Source organism: Phacochoerus africanus, chromosome 13 (genome assembly GCF_016906955.1).
Source record: "Phacochoerus africanus isolate WHEZ1 chromosome 13, ROS_Pafr_v1, whole genome shotgun sequence".
Classification (NCBI taxonomy): domain Eukaryota; kingdom Metazoa; phylum Chordata; class Mammalia; order Artiodactyla; family Suidae; genus Phacochoerus; species Phacochoerus africanus.
The window spans coordinates 43,771,418-43,795,961 of NC_062556.1; the positions used below are offsets into that span (position 1 = coordinate 43,771,418).

Sequence of the window (24,544 nt, forward strand, 5' to 3'; positions counted from 1 at the left end):
GTCCATTAATTTTTTTTAAGCGCTCGGAGGAAGTTTTTCACACCTACCATCAACCGTAAGGAGGGGTATGACAGTAAGATGTCTGAAAAATCATTTTTGTCAATTTGACCAAATAAACGTTTGAAGGTCAAAGGATTTTTTAAAAAGTAAGATAGAACAAAATACATATTTTCAGAAAATTAGGAAAGGTACATAGCCTTTGCTCTGGATCTGGATACATATCCATAATTGTATTCTTAGTAGTTTCTCTCTGATGGGCAAAAGTAAAAACTCCTTTTGAACTAACCCTTTTGAGAATTTATGTCTTTAAAAAAACATGACATCTATGTGTGTGGGGGGGTTCAATATCAACATAGATTAAGCCAATTATGGGACACATCTCTCTTAGTTGATGGGAGAACTTAGAAACTGCTGAGTTACACTTTGTGGTAAACATTTTGGAATGTTGCCAAAGCTGTTATAAACATTTCTGAGTTCACTTTTCCAGGGAACTCTTTTAAAAATCAATTAGAAGTGAAAGTCTTTCAATGCTGGTGTTTTAAAATGTCAAGCTTGTATTGCTTTTTTTCCTTGTTGTGCATCAATGGCAGTATTTCAAAACCTGTATATTAAATTGATTATATTCTATAATTAAGCTATTAAAGGGATAAAATGTACAAGTATTCTAAAATTCACACCACAGCAGAACTGGCTTGGTTTTTTTTGTTTTTATAAAAATAATCTCAATTAGGTTAAAAACTGGGTAGGGCAAAGCAAGAAAGCATGAGGTAAAGAAGAAAGTATAAATGGCTACTCAGATTTTATTTTAAAAGGATACTCAAGTATATTTATTGATTTTGAGATATTTCTTAATATTACTAGTCATCAGGTTAAAATAATAAACGCTTTATTTATGATTACTGAATCATGATTTTTTTTTTTTTTACAAAGTAATCTACGGACAATGGCAGAGGATCAGTTATGAGTCTACATTTACAAAAGGGAGGTTATCTAAGGATTTACTGTGGTCAAAATTACACTATATTTAGTTAAAAACATGTAAGATGATTTTAGGTGAATGCCTTATATGTGAATATGTTTGAAGATATGTATGTACAAAGTTAACTTCTTTTCTATTAAAGGGGAATATTGTCAACATTTTAAAAGTAGAGTCAACTTTTCATGCACTAAAAACAAGCTAATTGTTCATTATATATATAGTTATATACAGTTACATTCTTAGGAAAAAATAAGGTTAAAATCATTAACTATCAAAAAGTCTGTTCCTTTACTCTTCAAATGAATCAGAAATTTACTGTAGAGAGCACAGGATTAAAATTCCTCATGTATGTGTAACAAACACATTGATATTAATTGGTTTGTCCTTTCAAGTTGTGTTTATCTCTTCATTTCCATCACAGTTTCAAAGGTCACTCCATTCCATTTATAAATCCAATATGACAGAGATTAGTAAAAGCAAAAAGCAGCAACTAAACGAGTACATCATCATGCAATCACACATCTCACAATTCATTTATCCAATTAATAAAAAATACCATCAAATGCTTCGTGGTGAGTTTTTTCAAGGCGTCAAAATGGTTCATGTCACGATAACTTAATCATCAACATTTACATTCCATAGTACAGCAAATGTGGAGAAATGGTGAAATTACACCTCGATGAAAAGATAACCAAAAAGCCAGATAAGTATTTCTATATTTTTCCAAAATAAAATAATCAAGAAAATCAATATAGTTAGTAAATTCAGTTTATACTAATAGTAAGTTAATGAGAGTCTCTTGGAAGCTGAAACTTATGGATGCGTGCGTGTGCGTGTGCGTGTGTGTGTGTGTGTGGTGTGATGTCTAGCTTTTTAATTGCTAAAGTAATATGTTATCTAGAAAAGGAATTAACAGATTTGAAATTGTGTTATTATTTACTAATAGAAATAAGAAATTTTCTAAATTTGATGCTCATTTTGATATATTTATTTTAAAAGATTATAGAGTCTGACCTTTTTCTCTCAATGTAGGCATAGATTTGGACAGTGGTAAGTATATGAAAGCACGAGAAGAAACTAAATACATGCCTGTGTGCATTAAAACTGGCAGCACTAGGAGGCTGACATTTAGGTGGCTAAAGGAAATCATTTTAAAACAATTTGACCACCCTGGTAAGATTAGCATTTTTAACCTTGATATTTTCACATAAAATGAATATTGGGCTTCTACTATCAATATACCCATTGATTTAACAAGTCCCACTCCGAAAAAAGTGTAGTTGGATTATCTAAATGTGAAAGATGAGAGAATAAAAACAGAAAAATACAAGCAAAAATGAGACAATCCAGAAAGAAAATATACTGGAAGGCCCTGTAATAACACAATTTCAGTACTTCAACAAATCATAGAGAAATAAAGAAAAAAAGCAATTTATTTCCAATAAACAGCTAAAACCCAGAAAACTAGTTAACAGATTATTTATAAATGAGTAGGCTTTTCTTCTAAGACAAACATGAATGAAAGTGTACTAAAATTGGTTTCAGAAATTGTTTTTTTTTTTTTCCCCTCCATCTCTATTGTATGGATCTGTGTCTCATGGAATATTAGAAGGTCATAGAATCCTAAGGCAGAATCAAGAATGTTTATAAGGCCACTGGGTTCTGAAGTAGGTTTGAATCACTCAAATGGCATAGTGCCTGAGTATGAATTTGTCAGTCACCACATTATATTTAATAAAGCCTATCTCTTTTACATATGTTTACTAATTTATGCATTCTTATATAATTCTATGTCATTAGCTTGCATTGAACATGAGCTCTCCTTTCCAGTTAAATATACTTTCTAGAAAAAAAGTTTATAATTATTAAATGTTCTATGAAGGTGGTGAACTCCTCTTTTCCTGGATATCCTAAAATGTATTGTCTATATAAAACAGAGATCTCTCCCCAAAACACCCATCTGTGCAGATGTACAGGTCAAATTCCAGATGTATGACTTGCATTTTGAATTTTCATCTGGAAAAAGGAAAAACTTTTCTGAGAACTCCTGAAATGTCAGAATTTTGTGTGAACTCAATTGATGAAAGAGACTTAAATTTGTGCCATTAAGACATGGGCAGCATTGATAAAAATGCAGAGTTATCCTTCTCTTATAAACTGTTTTAAAATTAAAATGCCCCCATGTACATATTTATATATTTATATTTACGTGTACACACGTACACATATACACACGCGACCACATACACACATACTCACAGATACACACATATCCTCGCTTCTTTGTCCCTATGCAGATTATTACTTTCAGCCTACAAATGACCCCAAGGAAGTAAGTACACTTCTTGGCTGAACAATTTATCAACAGCTTGAAGTGACAGGAATGGTGATTCCATCCTGTGTCCCCACATATCAGATGTAGGCCACATTCTCCAGTCTGCAGAACCAGAAAGGGAAAAAGTCCCTGTCGCATTTGCCCTTTCATAGAGATGGAAATATTATTAGAAAGGACATAAACAGACTAATTAAATCACAGCAGTATGGCTGGGATGACAGCTGGTACAGCGTGTGACTGAGAAGATCCATATCTGTGAGCAGGAGGTACTTCACTTCCAATCCATCCGCTATTAGGTGCTTTCAAGCTTGCTGTGCAGACATTAAATAATAACATATCATTTCCAAGACGAAAATGATGTAAAGAAATAAAAAAGGCTTTCGAACCAAGAAATCTTTTGTGCAACAGAGAAAAAAAAATCATTTACCACTCAGTTCTGCTTTTGAGATAAAGATGTAATAATGCCATTACCTTTCATCAGCGGGATCCTTGAAAATCAACACTCTTTGCTTATCATGCTGTGAAATACAAATAGAGCTAAAGGCATGGTCTGCGAGGCACTGCTGCAGCGATATTAACTAACAGATCTGCCCTTTGTGAAGGAAACCGTATCCGTTTCATTAGTGCAGACTCTAATTCAAAACTGTTGAAAATGAACTGCACATACTGTTTTAATAACAACATTCCTAATCATTATCAAACTGGTAATTCTCTCAGCACTGAATGGAAGGGTCTGTGTTTCCATTATGACCTGCTGTTAAAGAAAACCATATTTAAATCCTTCATTTTTCCCATCTTCCAAATGATCCAGCTTCATTTGGAGGAGGTTGGGGGGCGGGTATGGAGAGCCTGCGAGATGATGTATGCCACATTATTTGCTCCTAAGTGAACTGACATTTTTAGACGTTCATGTCAACTACTATATTATTTACTTATTATCATTTAGTTATTCTATTTTGTATTCAATTTGACAGGTCATGGTTCATACCAATGGCTCTATACAGTTTTGGAATATTTGGACTAAGGAGAGAAGGATCATAGTCATACAGAGGTGAAACTCTAGGGCAGGTGACAGAAGCAGTGGGCTCAGAGTTCACAATAAAGTTGGATCATGAACACCTTAGTAACATCTGAAAGAATACGTTTTCTAATGCTAGGGCGTCATGAAAGATGTGAAGATGTATATCATCAAACATGATAATATACAGAGCACAACACTGAAGATTTATTTTAATCATGTATCATCAATCCCATAAAGTTAAAATATAAAACAAAATAATCGAGGATCATATTAATGAATAAAATAAGAGTTATCTGATCTTAAAAGGACTGGATAAGGCCTGGGGTTATTTTAGACTGAAAGGTTTGTTTTCAAAGTTCCTAGAAACAGTAGAGAGTGTGGATGTAGGTTGATGAAGATCATTTTTAGGGCTTTCTTCGATGAAAACTGTCTTTCCAAGACTGTCGTAAATATATTCACTCTCCTAGAATATGGGGAGCCTATGATATATCCAATTGTATATATGTTACATTTCATTATGTTTTACGGGTACACAAGGATATAGCATCAGATAAAATCATGTAATTTATATTTCCCAGTAGGAAATGCTTGAATTATTTCGGGTTTACTTCATTATCCTGTCATTGGTTGGAGAAAGCACTATTAAAATCAAAACAAAAACTCTGTGTTAATCTTTTCTAGTTACGTTCTCTAACTGTTCATATAAATTTAAAAACTATGAAAATGAAGTAGACACGACATAAAATGTAGAAATATTCTCTGCATTCTGCTTATCTATGCCGTACAATACATTTCATAATTCATATAGGTAACTAGTGGATATTATTGATCATACTCAAATTATTTTATATATCGAAATGGATTAAGAAATAGATGCTTAAATAGTTTTGAGGAAAATGTTCTTTCTAATATGGAAATGTATTTTTCCATAGTCACTTATTATGATGATCACAAATGTTTTTATTCTTTTACAAGCACAATGAAGATCAAAATGTCATGAGAGAAAATATAAAATGATGCCAAGCACTTTCTAGAAAATCATGAAAAACAACTTAATAAAATGACCAGGTATTACCACATGTGCCTCTTTTCATCTTATATTCAAAATAAAAATTTTCCATCACATATAGGCTTATATTATCTGTGAAATGATGTGTTAACAATATATGTAATTATGCCTTGTTTTGAATATTTAGGTTGTTTCAGTTTTGCATTTTAATTTAAAAATCACTGTAAAGAATAAATTTGTGCTTTGTATCTTCTACTAAAGTTTCAAAAAAAATCAAAGAACGTTGGAGCCAAGGGGGTAAATGGACGTCAAACTCCTTATTTATTACATAAGAAATCTGAGAAAGTAACAGAGTTATCTAAGAAGCTAAGTTATTTATTAGCTATGTTATTACTATGTTATTACTAAACCTCCTGGCATATTTTGCTCTCTGTTCCCCCAACCCAGTTTTTGGATGCATCTTGTTTGATCTCACGATAAGTTGTTCAAATGAAAATTTGGCCTTGGGTTAGCTAAATATTCTTCATATTTTCACATTAGATAACCTTATTTAAAATATTTAATGAAGAAGAAATGCCAGAAATATTAAATATTTAAGAAGGCACTGAAAAGTATGACAGAGTATCCTACTACTTTGCAGTTTTTTATTGTTGGACTAAGCAATTTTGTGTGAAATGTCAGAATATGAAGACATCTTTCACATAAGAAATGATGTGAACCATATGGCTTATTCACCACCAATTGAATTTCAAACCATGACACCTCATACACTTTTAGGAGATGCTTATGTGGTCTTTCCATTAAAATTCCACTAATGTGACATTTGTGAAAAGGTTTATGTTTGGGCATAGTTTCCTCACCACATGTGAAGCTACAGAAAGCAAAGCATTGATTAAAAGTGTTTACATATAAATTGACAGCTATCAATTCTAAAATAGCTCTCCTTTCATGTGTCAGAATTTTTTGGCCTTTTAGGGTAGTCTTGTGTGTTTCCATGTTTACAAGACCCTGGCTGTTAATATTGTTCAATTTTACTCATCAGACAGGAAGAAAGATCTTAATCATTGTGAGGCAAAGAAACATTAAGTTTTTTTTAAAAAAAAAAAAAAACTTTCCACATTTAATCTGTGAAACAATGGCAAATTTCTTATGAATCAGTGATACTGTAATTGAACTGGAGACATTTTTAGAGCAAGCTTGCTTTGGCTTTTTCACCCTCCGATTTGGAATCTGCTCACAGTACTGCCAGCTTAACCAAAAAGGATTAACTCTCATATCCAACTGAGAACACAGATAATTCTCAGTAATTGGTAAAAAATGAAGATGAATGGGGCTGAGAGATAAGGAGCAATTAGCTCATCAGCAGTTACAGCTGTGCACTCAATCCGGATCCATCTCTTGAGTCTCGGCCCCTTTTAAAGAACCTAAGCAGAATAAGCATAGGACACCCCCTCCCCAAAAATTGCTAGACCTGCCCATCATTTCTCTCGTCTTCCACTTTATTTCCTCACCATACAAAGACACCTGTCATAGCATGCTATGTAAATTACCACCTCTCTCAGGACCTATGTCTAAAGCCAATCTTCTTTTTAAACTTTTTTTTTATAACAGAAACCAAATGACTACTGTAGACACTTTTAAATTCCCTGTCAATCGTTTCATTATAGCAGCATCATCTGTTTGAAAATATAAGCAATTCCCTCATCTAATTATAGGAAGGATTTGAGGTTCATTAACATTGCCAAGGCAGAGAATCCAGTGTGCAACTCCAGAGCTTTGCTTGGTGGCCTGTGTTCTCAGTTTCCTTTTATTTGCTTTCTCAAGGTCTCCAAGACTTTTTCCTGAAATCATAAAATTAAGTTTTCCTTCCAAATAGACACGTGAGATAGAAGAAAGGAAATGACTACAGTGTAAACTATTTTATTTCTTTGGGAATTGTTTAAAAAAAAAAAAGATAAGAGGATGGTCAGCTGGGAAAGATAATTTTATCTCTCTATCGTCCAGGGTTCTTGTTTTTTTTTTTTTAATTGTTTTGTTTTGTTGGTTAGTGGACAGAAGTGAGGAACAAGGAATAGCAGGTAATACAGCTGTTTAATCCCAAACTTAAGCTCTCGTTTTCACTTGAAACTCCTACATCCTTGTGACTATCGCAAGTTTGGGAAAATGCAAAAGAATCTTATCTTTCAGGCATATGAAAGGCATTCAGATTTGTGGATCTCTGCATCAGGCTATTCTCGCAGACTTTCCACAGTGTTCAGAAAGAGAAATTCTGAAGACTTACTTCACTTCCTTAAAGAAATACCAGCAGCTAGGGGGTTCTGGCTGTAGTTTAAACAATAAGATTTTCTTGGGACATCTGTTTTGAGATCACATTTTGAATAGATATGAACTCATTTCCTACCAAGCAAGCAATCTACTATTGTTGATAGCTGTTTACCAGTTCCATGAGTCAGATATTAGCTGGTGGCAAAGGTCCCTCTTAAATCCTCCGAGTATTCTTTAAACTGTGTACATAGTGTTTTCCTTAAATAAAATGTTAAGAGAAGTAAAAATGCACTCTTTTCCTGCCTCTTGGTAAATTGCAGTCCACAAACTCATGCACTTGGGAGTAATATTTAATGTATTTATCTTTAAAGAGTCGTTTCCTTTGTTGTCATTAGTTAAGGGAGTAAGATATTAGGTTTAGCAAGTATTTAAATAACAGAGAAACTATTAAGAGATGCTCACTATGTCAATATTTATATAGCATTTTAAAACTAGAAGTAAAATTAAGTTTCCTTTGTTTAGATTAAATCGATTGTGATTAATTTGGTGTCCTCAAAAATGTGCATGATGCCAAAAAAAAAAAAAAGATAAGCAGATAAAACACAGCTATAGAGACTATGGAATTGACCTTGGGTTCACCGGTTTTAAATTCTGCCTTTCCAATATCCCAGTCCCAATTTCCAAGCAGCATTTTTTAAGCTGGTTATGTAGATCAGTCCTCAAAGCAAAAAAATAGCAATTTATCTGGCCTGTATGTTGTGGATAGTGTTGCCACTAAAAAGAATCCAGGACATTTTTCCTTCTTATCTGCAATGTAGCTCATATCAGCCAACCTGTCACAAGATAGTACTTGATATAAACAAGAGATTGCAAAGACATCTCAGTAATCAATATCAGGATGGCTACAGTATGGAAACCCCAACCAGTGCATATCATTTGTCTCAGCATCTATTTCTATGGCCAAATGAAGCATTAATTCAAATCATAAATCTATGGTGATTTAAATCTGGGAATGAGCACCTGCCTGCTTTAATGATTTATTTTGTACATTTCAGTAAGCAGGAGATTTGTCCATATGAACTGACAGGTCACCTTCAGATGCCAGGAGCAGACTGTTTATCACCATGCAGACTAGCATCTCATCTTAGCAAGTAAATATTAAACTAAAAGAATCCAATTGATTGTGGATGAGGGAGAATGGCGACATGACCATATATTTTACTCAGCGCACTGATGCCTTGCTCGGATCTATCCTCAAGTCCTCACTTCCTCCTAGAAGTGATCGTTCTGTTGGAAAGATGTGAGCTCAAGGTTACCATGTAAAATTGGGATACAAAATAATTATTTGTCACAGTGTCCTAGGGTTCTTTAAATATGTTTTTTTTCTCCGGCTAATTTTTACAATTCATAGTAAGAACTCGAAAGGATCATCTATAATAAAAATATCCCTTCACTTCACTAAGCCGAAGTCAACCAAACCAAGTAAAGACAAAATCAATTTTCCAGGGGCAATAAGGATTTATTTACCACTATGGGAAATAAAAAGTGTTTCGGTAAAGAGATGCCTGAAATGTTTAACAGAACTGGGGAGCCAGAAGAGTTGAAAGAGGTAAAAAAAGAACCTTGATTTGACTTCCAAAACATCACTGGATTTGGGGAGGGCTGAGCAGTAACAATACATCATTTAAGTAGCACCTCTCTGAGGGGTTTCACTGCTTCAAAGGGCCAAGTGATAGATTCATGAGAGCAGGATGTGTATTCTGAAATATAAGGCTTTTGAGAGTCTTGGGATTCCTCCTGAAATTCATAGGTTTCCATACCACTTCCTAAAGTATCTCGTGCTATCTGATGTTGCCTAGGGATCCACCACATCCTGTTATGACTGTCTGCTGTGTAGCCACTCCGCCCAGAAGACTGAAGGCCCTGTGAGTCCTGAGACTGTATTAGGACTATTTTTGTGTTCCTAGAAGTTAAGATCAAACATACAACAAAATCCAAATGACGTAAGAGCTGCCCCCCAATTTCCTCACCCGCCTGCAGCTTAACAAATGATACCAAGCAGAGAGAAGAAAACAAAGGACGAAGCAGTGGATGGCTGTAAAAAGAGAATGAAGTTAATTTTCTGGAGTAAATAATAATAATTGATGGCAATGATAACAGCAAAAGCACTACCGCAACGACTAACTTTAGGGGTGACCCCAAAAATGTGATAAACAGGCATTGTAATGAATAAAATGATAAACACTCGACAAATAGGATTTCCTTTAATTCTCATGATGTAGATACTCTTAGTTACACCATTTTTCAGATGTGGAATGTGAGGCTCGGAAGGTTCACATAACTTTCCAAAGTCACAGAGCAAGTAGTTACTGAACACTTACCACGAGGCAGAACTGGAGAAGACAGGGGCCCAATTTAAAACAACGGCTCAACTCAGCAACTGCTGTGATCTATGGGAGCTCAGCCCCGACCTCCCCCCACCCTGTATGCTTGGCATTCTACCCTATCCCTCCCCCCAAACCCTCTTTTCCCTGATCTCTAGATAAAGAAGGGGGCAGGGGGTGTGCTTGGGAAGGGTAATAAATCACAGATTCTTAGAGGACAGCAGTATGTGAGAAGAGAATAAAAATGGCAACGATAACATTTTCCCCCAAATTAGTTACAGATATCTAATACACAGGATCTATATGCCTTAGGGACTAGCAATGCGCTAATGTTGACACAATCTCAAGATATGAAGACCCTCTAGGAAAATACAAATACATTTCTACTTCTGGCTCAAATTGGATGATAGGTGTCAAAAGTAAAAAGCAATGTAAACTAGCAAGAAAATACCTTAATGGAAGAAAAGCGATTTCTTCCTATGAAAACCCAAAAGAAAATTCAAATTATTTCTTAAGTTACTGTGATAGCCTAGGTACCAAAATAATGATGATAAGCTATAATTGGGTCAGAAGGCAAATGTTATGCTATAATATCAAACATCAAATGTATGTCAGTGCTTATTTATGAGCTATGTACTCTTTATATTATGTCTATTGGGCTCTCCAAAGTCAACTTTTGCTCTGCTGCTCAGGATATTTGAACAGAGATATCATGTTTTCAGATATTTTGCTTTAAATGTTATTAAACTATTTAATTTAAAGATCCCTCTTCCCAATACCAACTACCCAAAACAGCCTTCATTAAAGACTTACTCTTCTACAAATTCGAAAACAATCCATATTGTGTTTTGTGATTATAACTATAGTTTATAGTAGCCAAGTGCTTGTTTATCAAAGTGTCCAATTGCATTCTCTTTTATAGGCCATAGTAAAAGACCACCGCTTTAAAATAATATGCATTCATCAGTTCTAAAAAGAGAATAACAGTTCTTTCATTTTACCTCAACACTGTTTTTGTTGTTGTTTTGCTTTGGGGGGGCCACACCGGCAGCATATGGACGTCCCAGGCTAGGGATCAAATCAGAGCTACATCTGCCAGCCTACGCCACCGCCACAGCAACACAGATCCAAGCCACCTCTGCAACCAAAACCACAGCTCAAGGCAACACCAGATCCTTAACCCACGGAGCGAGGCCAGGTATCAAACCCGAGTCCTCACAGATGCTAGTGGGGTTCGTTAACCACTGAGCTACTACAGGAACTCCAACACTGTTTTCAACTTTTGAAAGGTCAAATTGATGTGTGTAACCATGACCTAAACAGTCACCTCCCTTCATCTTCTCGCTAGAAGCACCGCCAATGCAAGCATTGCTCTTTCCCTTTGTCCCTTTCAGTTTTCGAGCCATATCTTTGGCTCCCTTCCACATCCATTATCCTCCTAAGAACGGCTACCACCTTCTTTACCATACTTTCAACCCAACCCATTAATGCCCCTCCTTTTCTATTTATCTTTTCCAGTTCTGCTCAAAAGTTCTTTCCCCTTTTAACATTAGAAGCTACCTACCCCCTTGGCATCACTGGAGCAGTGGCATTTTGTGCTTTGTGTGTATGTTTTAAAATTCCTTCCTACTGTTATTCAGATCTAGCACATGATTCCATAGAACTATAGTGAAAATGATTATCACTTAAGTCCACAGGATTCCTTCCTGCACCCTTCCCAGGTCAATGGATGGAGAGTAGGGAGATGCTGATTATTTAAAGAAATAATCTGTTAAAATGCTGCAACAACAACAACAACAACAAAATCTAACTGAACGGCCATCAGTTATTCCTTGTGAACATCTATGCTGGATATAGTATCTGTGTACCTCTTGTTGTATCCATATTCTTCTTGTTAAATTACATTTTGAGCATGATGTCTCCTTTCTATAGGGAAATAATACAGTACAGTGGCAGAATAAAATATTTTATCTCACTGACACACAGACGCTAAAGTTGTCATCAATAAAAATTTAACCCTCATTTGAAGTTGTATCTGACAGAACATATTACCCAAATGAATTCAGCAAAGAGAAAGCTGTTCTTTTGTTGGTTTAAATAGCAACTATCAACTTTTCTCCTCTCTATACCTCAATAAAGAAAATGATCAAATTGAGAAATTAAAGTTGCATTTTATTTTTAAATAAGAGAAACTGGTAGTGGGTATATATAGAAAAAAATTCATTATCAGTGTAATTCTTATTCTTGGCAGCACATGAAAAAAATTAAGTTTATATGTTTTGCTGCTAAGGCACATTTCTTATTTGACAACCAATGCACTAAGAATAAAAAAAAAGATAGCGTGTGGTTGTGTTTTGTAAATATTCCTCCATCACTTTGACTATAATCAGTATTTCAGAATTCTGTTAAAGTTTACTAGTATTATGAAAGATTTTAAGTGAAATCTTAGAGTATAAGTTGCAGACCTAAAGTTAATTTTATATTTAAAAATAACATTGCTAATTATTTAGCGTGCATGTTGTTATAGAGTCTAATTGGTTTCTTCAAAATGTACATTATTTTCAAAGCTAAAGGTACCAACTTCTTGAATGGGAAGCCAATAGTTGGGTTCTGGAAAAGAAAGTCATTTAGTAGTAGAATGATCACAGTAAGTTTCAGTGAACACAAAACTTACCAACGCTTGAATTCATGTCCCCGTTTTCAGAATCTGCTCCATGTTGGTTATTACTGGCATGATAGTTGCTCATAGCTTCTAATTTGATTTTTTTCACCTTCATTGCTTCGGCGATAGCTGCGTTGGTAGCAGCGGCAGCTGCCGCAGCTGCTGCTGTCAAACCTTAAAAGAATAAATTAAAAACGAGGTAATTCAAATTCTGATTTTTCAAGCAATAGTCCATGTACCTAACACAGTGCAGAGACAAACATATCAGCCTGCCTGTTTCCTTTATGCAACACTCTGGTATCATTCATTTATTCCCAACTAAGCAGTGAAACAACTTTGACGTAATGAAGAGAGCTCTGTAAAATCTCACATACGATATTAGCAGAAACATAATTCATACATAGAAGGATGGTGGTAAAAATGCAATCAGAACTCTCTCTCAAACAAAACCATCAGAACATGACATCCCCTGCCTGCCTCAAATCCTCATCAGCTGCCCAAATGGGGGAAACATCCGAACTGTTTATCCTAATTCACAAAGCTTTTCATTAGAACTAGAAGCCTACCTCATCACCCCAAGTTTCCCTATTCTCATGCCACACATGCTGAACATGGCCCCAGGATCCACCGGTGCTCTGCCTCTTTCAGCCTGTGCCTTCACAAAGGCCATTGCCTTTATCTGAAATATCTATCCCTGTCCCCTGACTCACTTACCCCCCTCCTTCCCAGCTTCTAGGATGCTAGCCCCAGAGTAGGCACTTCTAACCACTATGCCGTGATGTCTGCTCAAAATAGTTTGTTTCTGTTCATCCAGAAAACAGGAGGGAGGAGTGAGCATGAGACTAGAAATACATTTTGAGACCAGATACAGAAGATCAGAAGGCTAAGACCCTGCTTTATGGAAGGACGCTAGGTAAGCAGCAAAAGTTTTTGAGCAGAGGAGTGGTATGCTTTACTTAAATGGGTGAAATTTACCAAGTCAATTCACTTCATCCTGGCACTCTTCTGCAAAATGACAGACACTGAAATATGTCAATAATCTCTCTGTGCATTTTGGATTTATATTTTTTATTATGTGTATTATATCAAATTTACCACTGTATGAGTGGATATTAGGATTTTGTCAAGTTTTTCTATGCTATATTATTTCAAACTCTAAGACTTTGACTGACTATGGGAACACATATACCAACCCCCACCCCAAACCCCACCCCCATCCCCACCACCACCCTCATACTCCTTCGGCTGTATCTGCTTCAGAGTTTCTGGCTATAGAGCTTCAGCCAGGTTTGAATTTATCTGTGTGATTTATTTCCACTTGCAGCTGGTGGATCAGAACCTGAACACCTCTCCCCTTTTCCTCCCCACTAATCATCAGTTCTAGTTACTACCGCAAATAAGTGACAGCCTCAGGAACCTTGAGAAATCCTTTTCCCTGGAAATCAGTGCTATTTTTTTTTTTAAGGGGTTAGGAGAACACCTCACCTTTCCTTCAGATCAGACTAAAGAGACCTGGACAACTTTCACTGCAATGCAACAAGAACGTCAGAGAGGATCTTTGCATGACAAACTGATAACTGTCCCCTAAAAAGGCGCTGATCTGAACTCAAGGAATTCATCTGGGTCCAGACTGAACACTTTTTGCCTTTTAAGTCCCAACTTGAACTGATTCTCTCATCTTCCTATGATTGAATTTTCTCCCCAGTTACTCATTTCCTTCAAAGATGTTTCAGAACATTTTCTTTCCTGTTCTCTTAAAATTCTCCGTGTGTTTCCCAGAAAATCCCTCTTCCTCAATTTCGCCTTGTCACAAATGGGAACATCCCACTTGTCCTTTCCCTCCATTGCCTGGTGTTGTCGTATCTCCAATTTATGGCATGTCTAAGGTCTTTCTCCTTTATTTATAGGGCAGGTAAATCTTGTTCCATAGTATTCAAATAAGAAAGACAAACCCACAACCTGAGATATGATTGTTACTACTGGATAGACCTGAATCAAACTCAGTGGCATGAAACATAACTATGTGTGATATGAGTTTAGACAAGCTATAAAATCTTAAGTATGGCTTCTTCATCTGTAAAGTCACCCTATTCATAAGGGGTGACAGAAGGATTAACTAAGGTAAACTATGTAAAGAACACTGTACCATCTTTCGAAAAAACTGGACATGTCTTGCCTGAATCTTTAGTAAATCAAGCCCAGACCTAGCTATGACTCCTGCAGGATGTGGCAGGATGGCCGCAGCCCCCTCAGCGAGAAGAATCCTACTTTCCTGAGCTGCCTGCATTAACCCTTGACTTTAAAAAATGCCTTTCATGATTTTATTATTTACCTGATCTCAGATCTATTTTTCCATTTGACAATCCCCACCCGACCCCCCGCCCAGTTTACATTTCAAATACAAATTCGAACATCTACATGTGTGTGTAACTATATGTCTATTTTAGTCTGGTTTCATAAAGGCAGGAAGAAAGCTATGACATTTGCAACAGCTGCTGATTTCAGCTGCACTAACTCACCTGGTTGTTTGATGGGTCCTCAAATTTAATTCTTTAATAGCTTTCAAATTCAGCCAATTTTCTCTGTCTCCACTGGTTCCCCCTAGTGCAAGCTGCCACTTTTTCTTCCCTGGAGTCCTGCCATTGTCTCTTAACAGCTTCTACTTTTTCCTACCTCCAATCTCTTATTATTCCTACGGCAGTCAACATAACCTTATGAAAGCAAAAATCCAATCATGGCATTCCAAGCCCACTCTGAGGGAAAGCTGGAAGCTTCACGTGGCTGTCAGAGCCCTGTGGGCTTAGTCCCCTACTTATCTCTGTAGCATCATCTTTCCCCCAGGGCCCCCTTGCTCTCTGTGCTCCTTTCATGTCCTCTAATGGACTACATTTCCTCTTTCAAGCCAGATTTGCACATGTTGTCACACTTTCTAGAAAAGCTCCCCAGCCCCCTGCCCTAGACCTGCCCTTGCATCCATCATGTGATGGCTTAAATATGTTCTCTGGGAGGATCAGGCTCTGCTTTCTGACTCTTCGATCTACCTGGAAAAAAGGTCCAACATTTCCAGGATTAGCCTAAGACTCAAAGGACAGCTTCTTTGCAAAAGCTGACCTTCCCACATGAGCAGAGCCAGTGGTCCACTTACTTGTGTTCTCAGGCCCGCTGAGTAAGATTTTGCATTCTTTGTGCATCAGATTTACTCATGGAACTTTAAGATTATGCAAGTAGCTGAGTCCAGTCATCTAAGATTCTCCTTAGGGCCCCTACATCTATATATTTTGGTTGTTTTTACTGTTCCTCAGGTTGCTTTAATGTGTGATCTGAGAACAGAAATTCAGTCCCTTAACGTGTGTTTGGCTCTTTTTTTGGGCAATGTGTGTTTTGCTGGGTGGCGGGGGCAGGTTCAGGTCTAGCTTCTCTAAGGAGGTTATAACACTGAAAGGATGGAAATACTTTCTTCGTATGTGTATCCCAAACTTTGACTACAAAGACTGGCACAAAGTGTCACCAAAGGAAATAAAGAACAATACAAAACTTCTCAAACTAGATGATGTGGAAAGCCACAGGAGAAATATGAGCATTATTTTGACAATATCAACATTAAGTAATTTAAAACATCGTATTATAGCCCATAGAAATATATGAGGAGTAGCAAATCTCATTAATTTAATAAAAATTGTTTACTCTCCAAAGCCACATCTGCCTAGGGTTGGATTGAATCACAAAGGTCTCACTCCCTCTGCATTTACTGGACTTCCTGTTGGGCTTGCCAGGGCCCTTTCAAATCTTTGATGTAATTCTCAAATCCTCTCCGATTTGCTGTCTTTAGTAAACTCTTAACTTAGAATCTACACACTTGCTTATTTTTTGTATTATAATTGATTTACAGTGTTGTGCCACTTTCTGCTGTACTAAAGTGAACCAGTGTACATATATTCCTTTGACATATTCTTTTTTTTTTTCTTTTTTAGCCACACCAACAGCACATGAAAGTTCCGAGGCCAGGGATCGGCCTGTGCCACAGCTGCAGCAACAAATATGCTATGCTCATCCTTCACCCACTACACCAGGCCAGGGATCTAACCTGCTCTGCAGCTGAGACAATGCTGGATCCTTACCCTGCCATGCCACAATGCAAACTCCCTATACACTTGCTTTGGAAAGAGGTTCGACTGTATATTTTATTCCCTAATGAAGCTGTCTTTGAAAAAAATGAGTGGAATAAATTCACAAAATAACTAGTTTTCGGTGTGTACTTCATAGAGAATTCACACTGTGAAAGCACTTCCTATGTAATCAAGAATGGCCTGCTTGTGTCAACACTGGCAACCCACAACACTGACACTTTCCCTTCCTGCCCAACCTTTTCTCACTTAGAACCCTCCCTCCCTGCCCTCCCCCCCACCCCGCCTCAGATTTAGAGATTTTTGTTACCCTCTCCTTCAGTATCCCACCCTGAAGGATTTTTTTTTTTTTTTTGGCCATTTTTTGGGCCGCTCCCGCAGCATATGGAGGTTCCCAGGCTAGGGGTCCAATTGAAGCTGTAGCTGCCAGCCTACGCCAGAGCCACAGCAACGTGGGATCCGAGCTGCATCTGCAACCTACACCACAGCTCACGGCAACGCCAGATCCTCAACCCACTGAGCCAGGCTAGGGATCGAACCTGCAACCTCATGGTTCCTAGTCGGATTCGTTAACCACTGCGCCACGACGGGAACTCCTGAAGGATCTTTTACTGCAAATGTATGACTGTTTTTCACTCTTCCCCATCAAAACAAGCCAGCTTTCCTTGGGAACTAGGTAATTCAGTGTTTCTCAAATGATAATCTACAACAAATCCAGCTGCAGGCCATGTAAAGTTGAAGATTATCTTCCTCTGATTCCAGATGCAAGGAGTGTGTCTCCGGGATGGACTGAGAAAATCTGTGCCATTTTTGGGGTTTTGTTTTTGTTTTTTGTTTGTTTGCTCTTCTTAGGGCCACTCCCACGGCATATGGAGGTTCCCAGGCTAGGGGTGGAATAGGAGCTGTAGCCACTGGCCTTCACCACAGCCACAGCAACACCAGATCTGAGCCGCATCTGTGAACTATGCCACAGCTCAAGGCAATGCTGGATCCTTAACCCACTGAGTGACGCCAGGGATCGAACCTACGTCCTCATGGATACTAGTCAGGTTCGTTTCCACTGAGCCCGGCGGGAAGTCCAGAAATCTGTGTTTTTATCTTTTAACAGGTCGATTCTGATATTCATGGCTCTTAGATTATTTGATGTTAGTGGTGTACATTAAAGTGAGTCCACATCTCACAGTAAAAGCTTATTAGCCAGGTAGATCATAATGGCAGTGGTTTTAGAAAGTGAGTATGCTTAAGAATCAGCAAGGAAACTTGTTAAAATACAAAATCTGGTTGGACCAAGAATCAGAATCTGAAACATACTGATGCAATGTGGGGAAGACTTTGGAAAGGTGAGTTTTATTGCCTCTAGCCCATCACAGCAGCAGAAAAGAGGCCAGCCAGGTAATGCGGCACTTCTGTATGTTATAGATGCAATAGTCATGCACGTTATTAACTCAACCAACTACTTACACATACAAATCTATTTAGTATATACAGTAACTGCTAATTAAACAACTTGGGTAATTGCTCCCGAGTCCATTTTCACCGGATTTCTTTCAATCCGGTGAATGGGGAAAATATTACACTCTGTGTCTGTGTGTGTGTGTGTGTAACAGTCTCTTACACTAAGGAATGATTAATTCATATATTTTACCTCCCCAAACGGACTTTTTTTACACTCTCCAAGAACAATTACAGTATCTCATACCCAAAGACAAAAATACATAATGAATTGAGAAGTCAAATGTAGGAGTTCCCATCGTTGCTCAGTGGTTAGCAAACCCAACTAGCATCCATGAGGTTCGATCCCTGGCCTCCTTCAGTGGGTTAAGGATCTGGCGTTGCCATGAGCTGTGGTGTAGATCCCAGACGCAGCTTGTATCTGGCGTTGCTGTGGCTCTGGTGTAGGCCGGTGGCTACAGCTCCGATTAGACATCTAGCCTGGGAACCTCCATATGCCGCGCATGCGGCCCTAGAAAAAAAGACAAAAAAAAAATGGGGAAACTTTAACATATATTTAATATTCATTTGCCACTGATAATACAATGAATTGGGAAATTTTGTTTAAAAAAGATATTTTTCCTTCAGAAGAAGGATAATAAGTTATAGATTATGCAACTCCTAGACTCTGATTGGCCCTTAGGAAAGGGACTGTGCATTGAACTGAGATTAAAGCCCATATGCCTTATATTATGCAAAAATACTTAGGTTTTTTTTTTCCTATTTGATCTTTGATAACTCTATTGCTAGCAATTCAAAAGAATGAATATAATTTTACCCAAATTTAGAAACACAGCTTGTCATATTAGCGTCTGAATTACTCTACAAACTCATTGCTGCAGGGTCCATTCTACTCTACTTCTCAAGAGCAAATTCTATACTAATACTAATACTTGTTAGAAATTCTTTATTTTTATCTTGGCTTAGAGATTACTTTCACTTGTATTTTTATTTTCTGATGCCCCATTAAAATCTTTTAAAGTTCTGGAGTTTCTGTCGTGACTCAGTGGAAGCAAATCCAATAGGAACCATGAGGTAGCAGGTTTGATCCCTGGCCTTGCTCAGTAGGTTAAGGATCCAGCATTGAGTGAGCTGTGGTGTAGGTCGCAGATGTGGCTCAGATCTGGCATTGCTGTGGCTGTGGCCAGCAGCTACAGCTCTGATTAGACCCCTAGGCTGGAAACCTCCATATGCTGTGGGTGCAGCCCTAAAAAGACAAAAGACAAAGAAACAAACAAACAAAAAATCTTTTAAAGTTCTTGTTGAAAAGTGACTGCATGGAAATTACTAGTTATCCAAACTCACTATCCTATAAGGAGTGAACACACAGACTTTAGAAAAAAAAAAAAAAAAAAAACACTCCAACAAGCCATACAAACTTTGGACAACACGCATCAAATTTACCTGAAACTCTGCAGCAAGTTATATAATTCCTAAGGCTTCAAAATTCCTATCTTTAAAACAGAGATAGGCATTCCGACCTCACAGAGGTGTTGTGGAGAATAAAGGTAAAATAAGTCACACGTCAGCATGAACATATACTAAGTCCTCTGAAAATGGGAGGCAATATTATCAAGTAACCCATAATATCCATCATGTCTTTATTTAGTTTTACCTTTATTTAGCTCCAAATATGCAAATATGACAAAATCTATCTAACAGTGCAGACACCTGTAAGATACCTGAAAACCATGTTTCTATCAAATCATTTGATTTAGCAGTTTACATTGACCAAATTTATCATAAGATCACTAAATCTCACCCTGTGCTATATTGATACAAAGCCTGCTACTTCAAATGCAATATCCTAAAACCAATCCATGGGTTTATCATTTGGAAGGGAAGCTGGCATTATTATCACTTAAGAGCCTTATTTTGCTTTGCAAAGATAGCATTTTTCTTCTGCTCTCAATTTTTATCAAAATAGCCTTTAAATCCTTCAACTATTGTTATACAATCCTGATTGCGCTCTCTAAAAAGGGAAAAGTATCCCCATTCTATTCATTTCAAATAAGTTGGTACCCCTAGTTTTAAAGAGTAGATTACAACTATAGATTATAAATATCAATAAAAGAGACATATTGCTGTCAAATTCTTTCTCTGATCTGTTTGTTTGCTCATTAACTTGAAAGGTCTAATCTTTGATCTTTGGTTTCAAAGACATTAAGATGACTTCCAAATGTTTGATATGTTGTCTACTTTTACACTGCATTCCATATAAAATGAACTTCCCCAAACCTAATGGCTAAATAAAATCAGTTAGAAGCAATAGATAGGAAGCATTCAAAGCTTCCTTCCATATGATAGACTCTTTATTTGTCTCTGTCACTTTACCCAAATTTAGAAAAAAGGAGACATTTTAGCCTGCAGTCGATTATAGCCAATGGTAGTTATTATTAATATTCTGGAATTGATAAGTTATTTATGTCTGGCATTCTTCCTACTGATTATTCAGGGAGACAGGCGGCTTATAAATATCTCATCACCCCACCTTCACAGAAATTTCATCGACAGTGCTCATGCACAGCTATTAGCAATATGAATCTAACCATTACAAGAAGGAGGAAAATCGAACATGTGGCATTAATACGCAGTCCTGGTTCCTAACCATCTGATAGGCAGATGGTGTGAAGCGGATTCGCCAGCTGAAATGAAGGGGCACATCATTTAAAACCTTGTTTGCATTCTAACTGATATCAGTGCCATATTGATATACATGATACATCATGGCAGTATTTGAACAATCTAGTTTGTTTCAGTCATAAATGTTTACAGCCTTGTTTTTTTAATCTTATAAGCATGTTCAGAAGAGTGTATTTTTAATTTATGAAACCTATTGTTTACTTCTGTTCAACTAGAAGATTAGTGGAAAGCAGGAATATTAAATTACTTCAACCAGAGCCATATAACCAAGACAGATGAATAAAGTGGGTTTCTATTTTCCATAAAGGATGTTAGTAAAGGAATTGTAAAATTAGCCCAGGCATTTTCTGCATTAAATGCATTTATTCATTTAAACCTTCTAGCTTTTTCTCCCCCAAGTGGCATACAGAGACACTTAATGCTTTACATAGTCATTCATTTAAAACTCTCACTGTGTACAGTTAATCTTGTCCAACAATTCAATTCGGAAAGGAAAACATCAAAAAGCATAGTTCAATTCAACAGTCATTACTGTGAAGTAATCTTTCTGCTCCTGACAGTTTCTATAGACTCTTTGCAAAACTCTGTTGAAGGTGCATTGTAAGCTCCATATGAGTTTGAATTACAACTCAATTGAAATCACTCCAGGTCTTAGAAGAACTCTTGGCTCAATATAACAACTTGAAAACACCAGTACCTTTTTACTACTCTATTTTCTTCCTATCCTTACTTAAACACCAGCTGTCTAAAAAACTGAAACTAATTTTCACAGTTATTTTATTTCTCAATATTTTCTAAATAAATGGAAATTGTGATTGAAACATGCCTGTCCTCATTCTCAAATGATTAAATAGCAAAAATGATAAGCAACTCGAATAAGTAACTTAATTATACATCAGAATAGACTGACGATTTTGAGTGTGAGTTTGTTGCCTAATGTCCATTAGACTGACTTTTCTTGTCCTTTGAAACACATTTATATTCTGCAGGGAAAAGGAAAATTGATCTTTGAGGCCATTAATGGGAACACTCCCAATACCAGTTTTCAGTTGTTCAATTGATTAAATTAGATTTTTTAGATGTTTGGATTAACAAAAATCCACTAATTTGGAGAAATACACAGAGTTTATTATAATATTGATAATGGCTGATAATCAAATAGACCTCAAATTTAGCATTCTTTTCTAAGTGGCTTAAAAACGATAGTCTCCAGAGTTAAGGAAATAATGGCAGGAGGTAGGAAATAAGGTAGGAGGTAGAAACACCAAGGTGATGTCATTTGGCCATGTGTAAAATCACTGGGAAATTTCCATGGAAGATTTTGAAATACTTAATTCTTTCTTTTAAGGACCGCATACATGGCATATGGAAGTTCCCCAGCTTGGGGTCCAATTGGAGCTGCAGCTGCCAGCCTACTCCACTTCCACAGCAACACCAGATCTGAGCCACATCTACGACCTACGCCACAGCACACCACAACACCAGTCCTTCACCCGCTGAGCGAGGCCAGGGATTGAATTCACATTCTCATGGATACTAGCCAGGTTCCTTATGGCTGAACCACAACAGGAACTCCAGAAACACTCAACTTATAAGCGCTCATAGAATCAGGCTGAAACAGAATCAATTCAAATGTTTAAATCATGAGGATTTAAAATAATAAGTAATTTAGAAAAGTAGAACCTCATACAACAAGGTCTTGAAGATATAGCTTTCACTTTTACTACATCTGTTAACATTTCTACCTTGAGAAAAAAATATTTCTGAATTGCCACTTGGAGTCCAGACTTATAAAACATAAAGATGAGCAAACTTTATCTACTGCAACCTTTTTATTTTCCTGATGATGAAACTTAAGGGCAGCAGGGTTAATCATTTCCATAAAGTTACACCATTAAATAATGATACAGTAATCCCAATTCCCCTAACTCCCACTTCAGCATTGGCCACACTAATCTGCCAATAAATGTGAAAAGAAAAGTGCATAATACAGTAAACTACGGAATCATTGAAGGAAAACGGATCCCCTCTGCCCAAGTAGCTTATGGATTGCATAGGAAGTCACACTCACAGAAACTTAGATGATACCACAAATATAAGTTGACTCTACTTAAAAACCTGATCTAAATGTTCATTTTTGACTCTGTTTTATAAAATTTAGCAAATATGCCACAGAAACAATGGGCATTCAATTTTAATTGTGCACAAAACTTTAAACCCGCACTACTAGTGAAATAGAGTGTTTGAAATATTATCCTGAGTCCTAGATTTTAAATACAGAGCAACAAGGCAGAGGAGAAAAGCAAACATATTATTTTCCTGTCTATACCTTGCGTTTAGAAGAAATTCTAGATAGGAACAAATTGAAATCGGTAAGCTTTGACTTGAATTTTCTTTAAAGCACCCTTCTCATTATTATTTCATTCTCTAATAAACTGGGCATTGGGTGTCCTAATCTTGCTCTAAGGCCTAATACTTCTTAGTACCTGCATGACTCATCACCCAAATTACTAAATGCATTGGCCCCAGGGAGGTGCTCTTACTAGCCTTAGAGTAACTGAAAGTATATGATATTCTGAAAAGAAGTTAGTTTGTTTTTGTTTGGGTTTGTTTGGGTGGTTGGTTGGGTTTGGTTTTTTGTTTTGCTTTCTTTTGTTTCTGCTTTTTAGGGATGCAACCATGACACATGGAACTTCCCAGGCTAGGGGTCGAATTGGAGCTGCAGCTGCCAGCCTACACCACAGTCACGGCAAGTAGAATCCAAGACATGTCTGTGACACATACCACAGTTCATGGCAACATTAGATACATAACCCACTGAGCAGGGCCAGGAATTGAACCCATAGCTCATGGATACCAGTTGGCTTCGTAACCCATGAGCCGCAGTGGGAACTCCCTGAAAGGAAGTTTTTAAAGAGGCTACTTGTAAATATATTGGTGACAGTCCAGGCAGTATAACAAGTGAAAAGCGGAAAGGGTATCATAAATTCAATTTCCTGCAAAAATGTCACCTTGTTGGCATTGCAGCCTGAGAATAATCTTTCCAAATGTTCTACTTTTTTCAACACCATGTAAGTCCTCTTTCAAATCCTTTGATACTTTGATAAGTCCCGTTTATTTTTTTTTTTTTTCCCAGAATCAAGGTAGCATATGGGGCTCTGTCAATGTGTGCCTGTAAGAAAGCTATTTTTCCCGATAAGATGACAAGAAAAGTTCGAATGGTGACAGGCCAATTGTAGGGCTTGTAAAAGTTGGGTTTTGGTTACAGTTTTAAAGTTGGACTATGGAAAAGAATAATCCTGATTAATGTGAAAAATAGATACTGCCATGTGTTAAGGAAGATTGAAAAGAAAAATGGCTCTTAGTCCATAGCCTCTAGTGGTTACCATCTCCAAGAGGGTGGTGTGTGCTTTTGTAATCATAGTCAAGTTACTTACATTTTTTTTTAGTGTAATTTAGACAAGTTACTTAAACTGTCTGATTGTGAGGCAACCGTGTACTTTATTGTTCAAGAAATAAGTTCAAAACTATTTCCCTTCTGAGCTCACCAAGAAACAAGGCAGGTAGATGTCAAGAGAGAATTACTAATAGGTGACATTGCACTATTCATTTCTACTTCTTTGCTGCCAAA

At 37.0% G+C, this 24,544-nt stretch overlaps 1 protein-coding gene across 1 annotated transcript in view; it reads right to left on the reverse strand.

The window, feature by feature from the left end:
• DACH1 (dachshund family transcription factor 1) overlaps nucleotides 1–24,544 on the reverse strand; it is a 423,135-nt gene that overhangs the window by 176,519 nt on the left and 222,072 nt on the right. Inside the window, exon 3 of the mRNA XM_047756207.1 lies at nucleotides 12,668–12,829. Coding sequence (XP_047612163.1) covers nucleotides 12,668–12,829 — 162 coding nt within the window. The remainder of the gene's footprint in view (nucleotides 1–12,667; nucleotides 12,830–24,544) is intronic.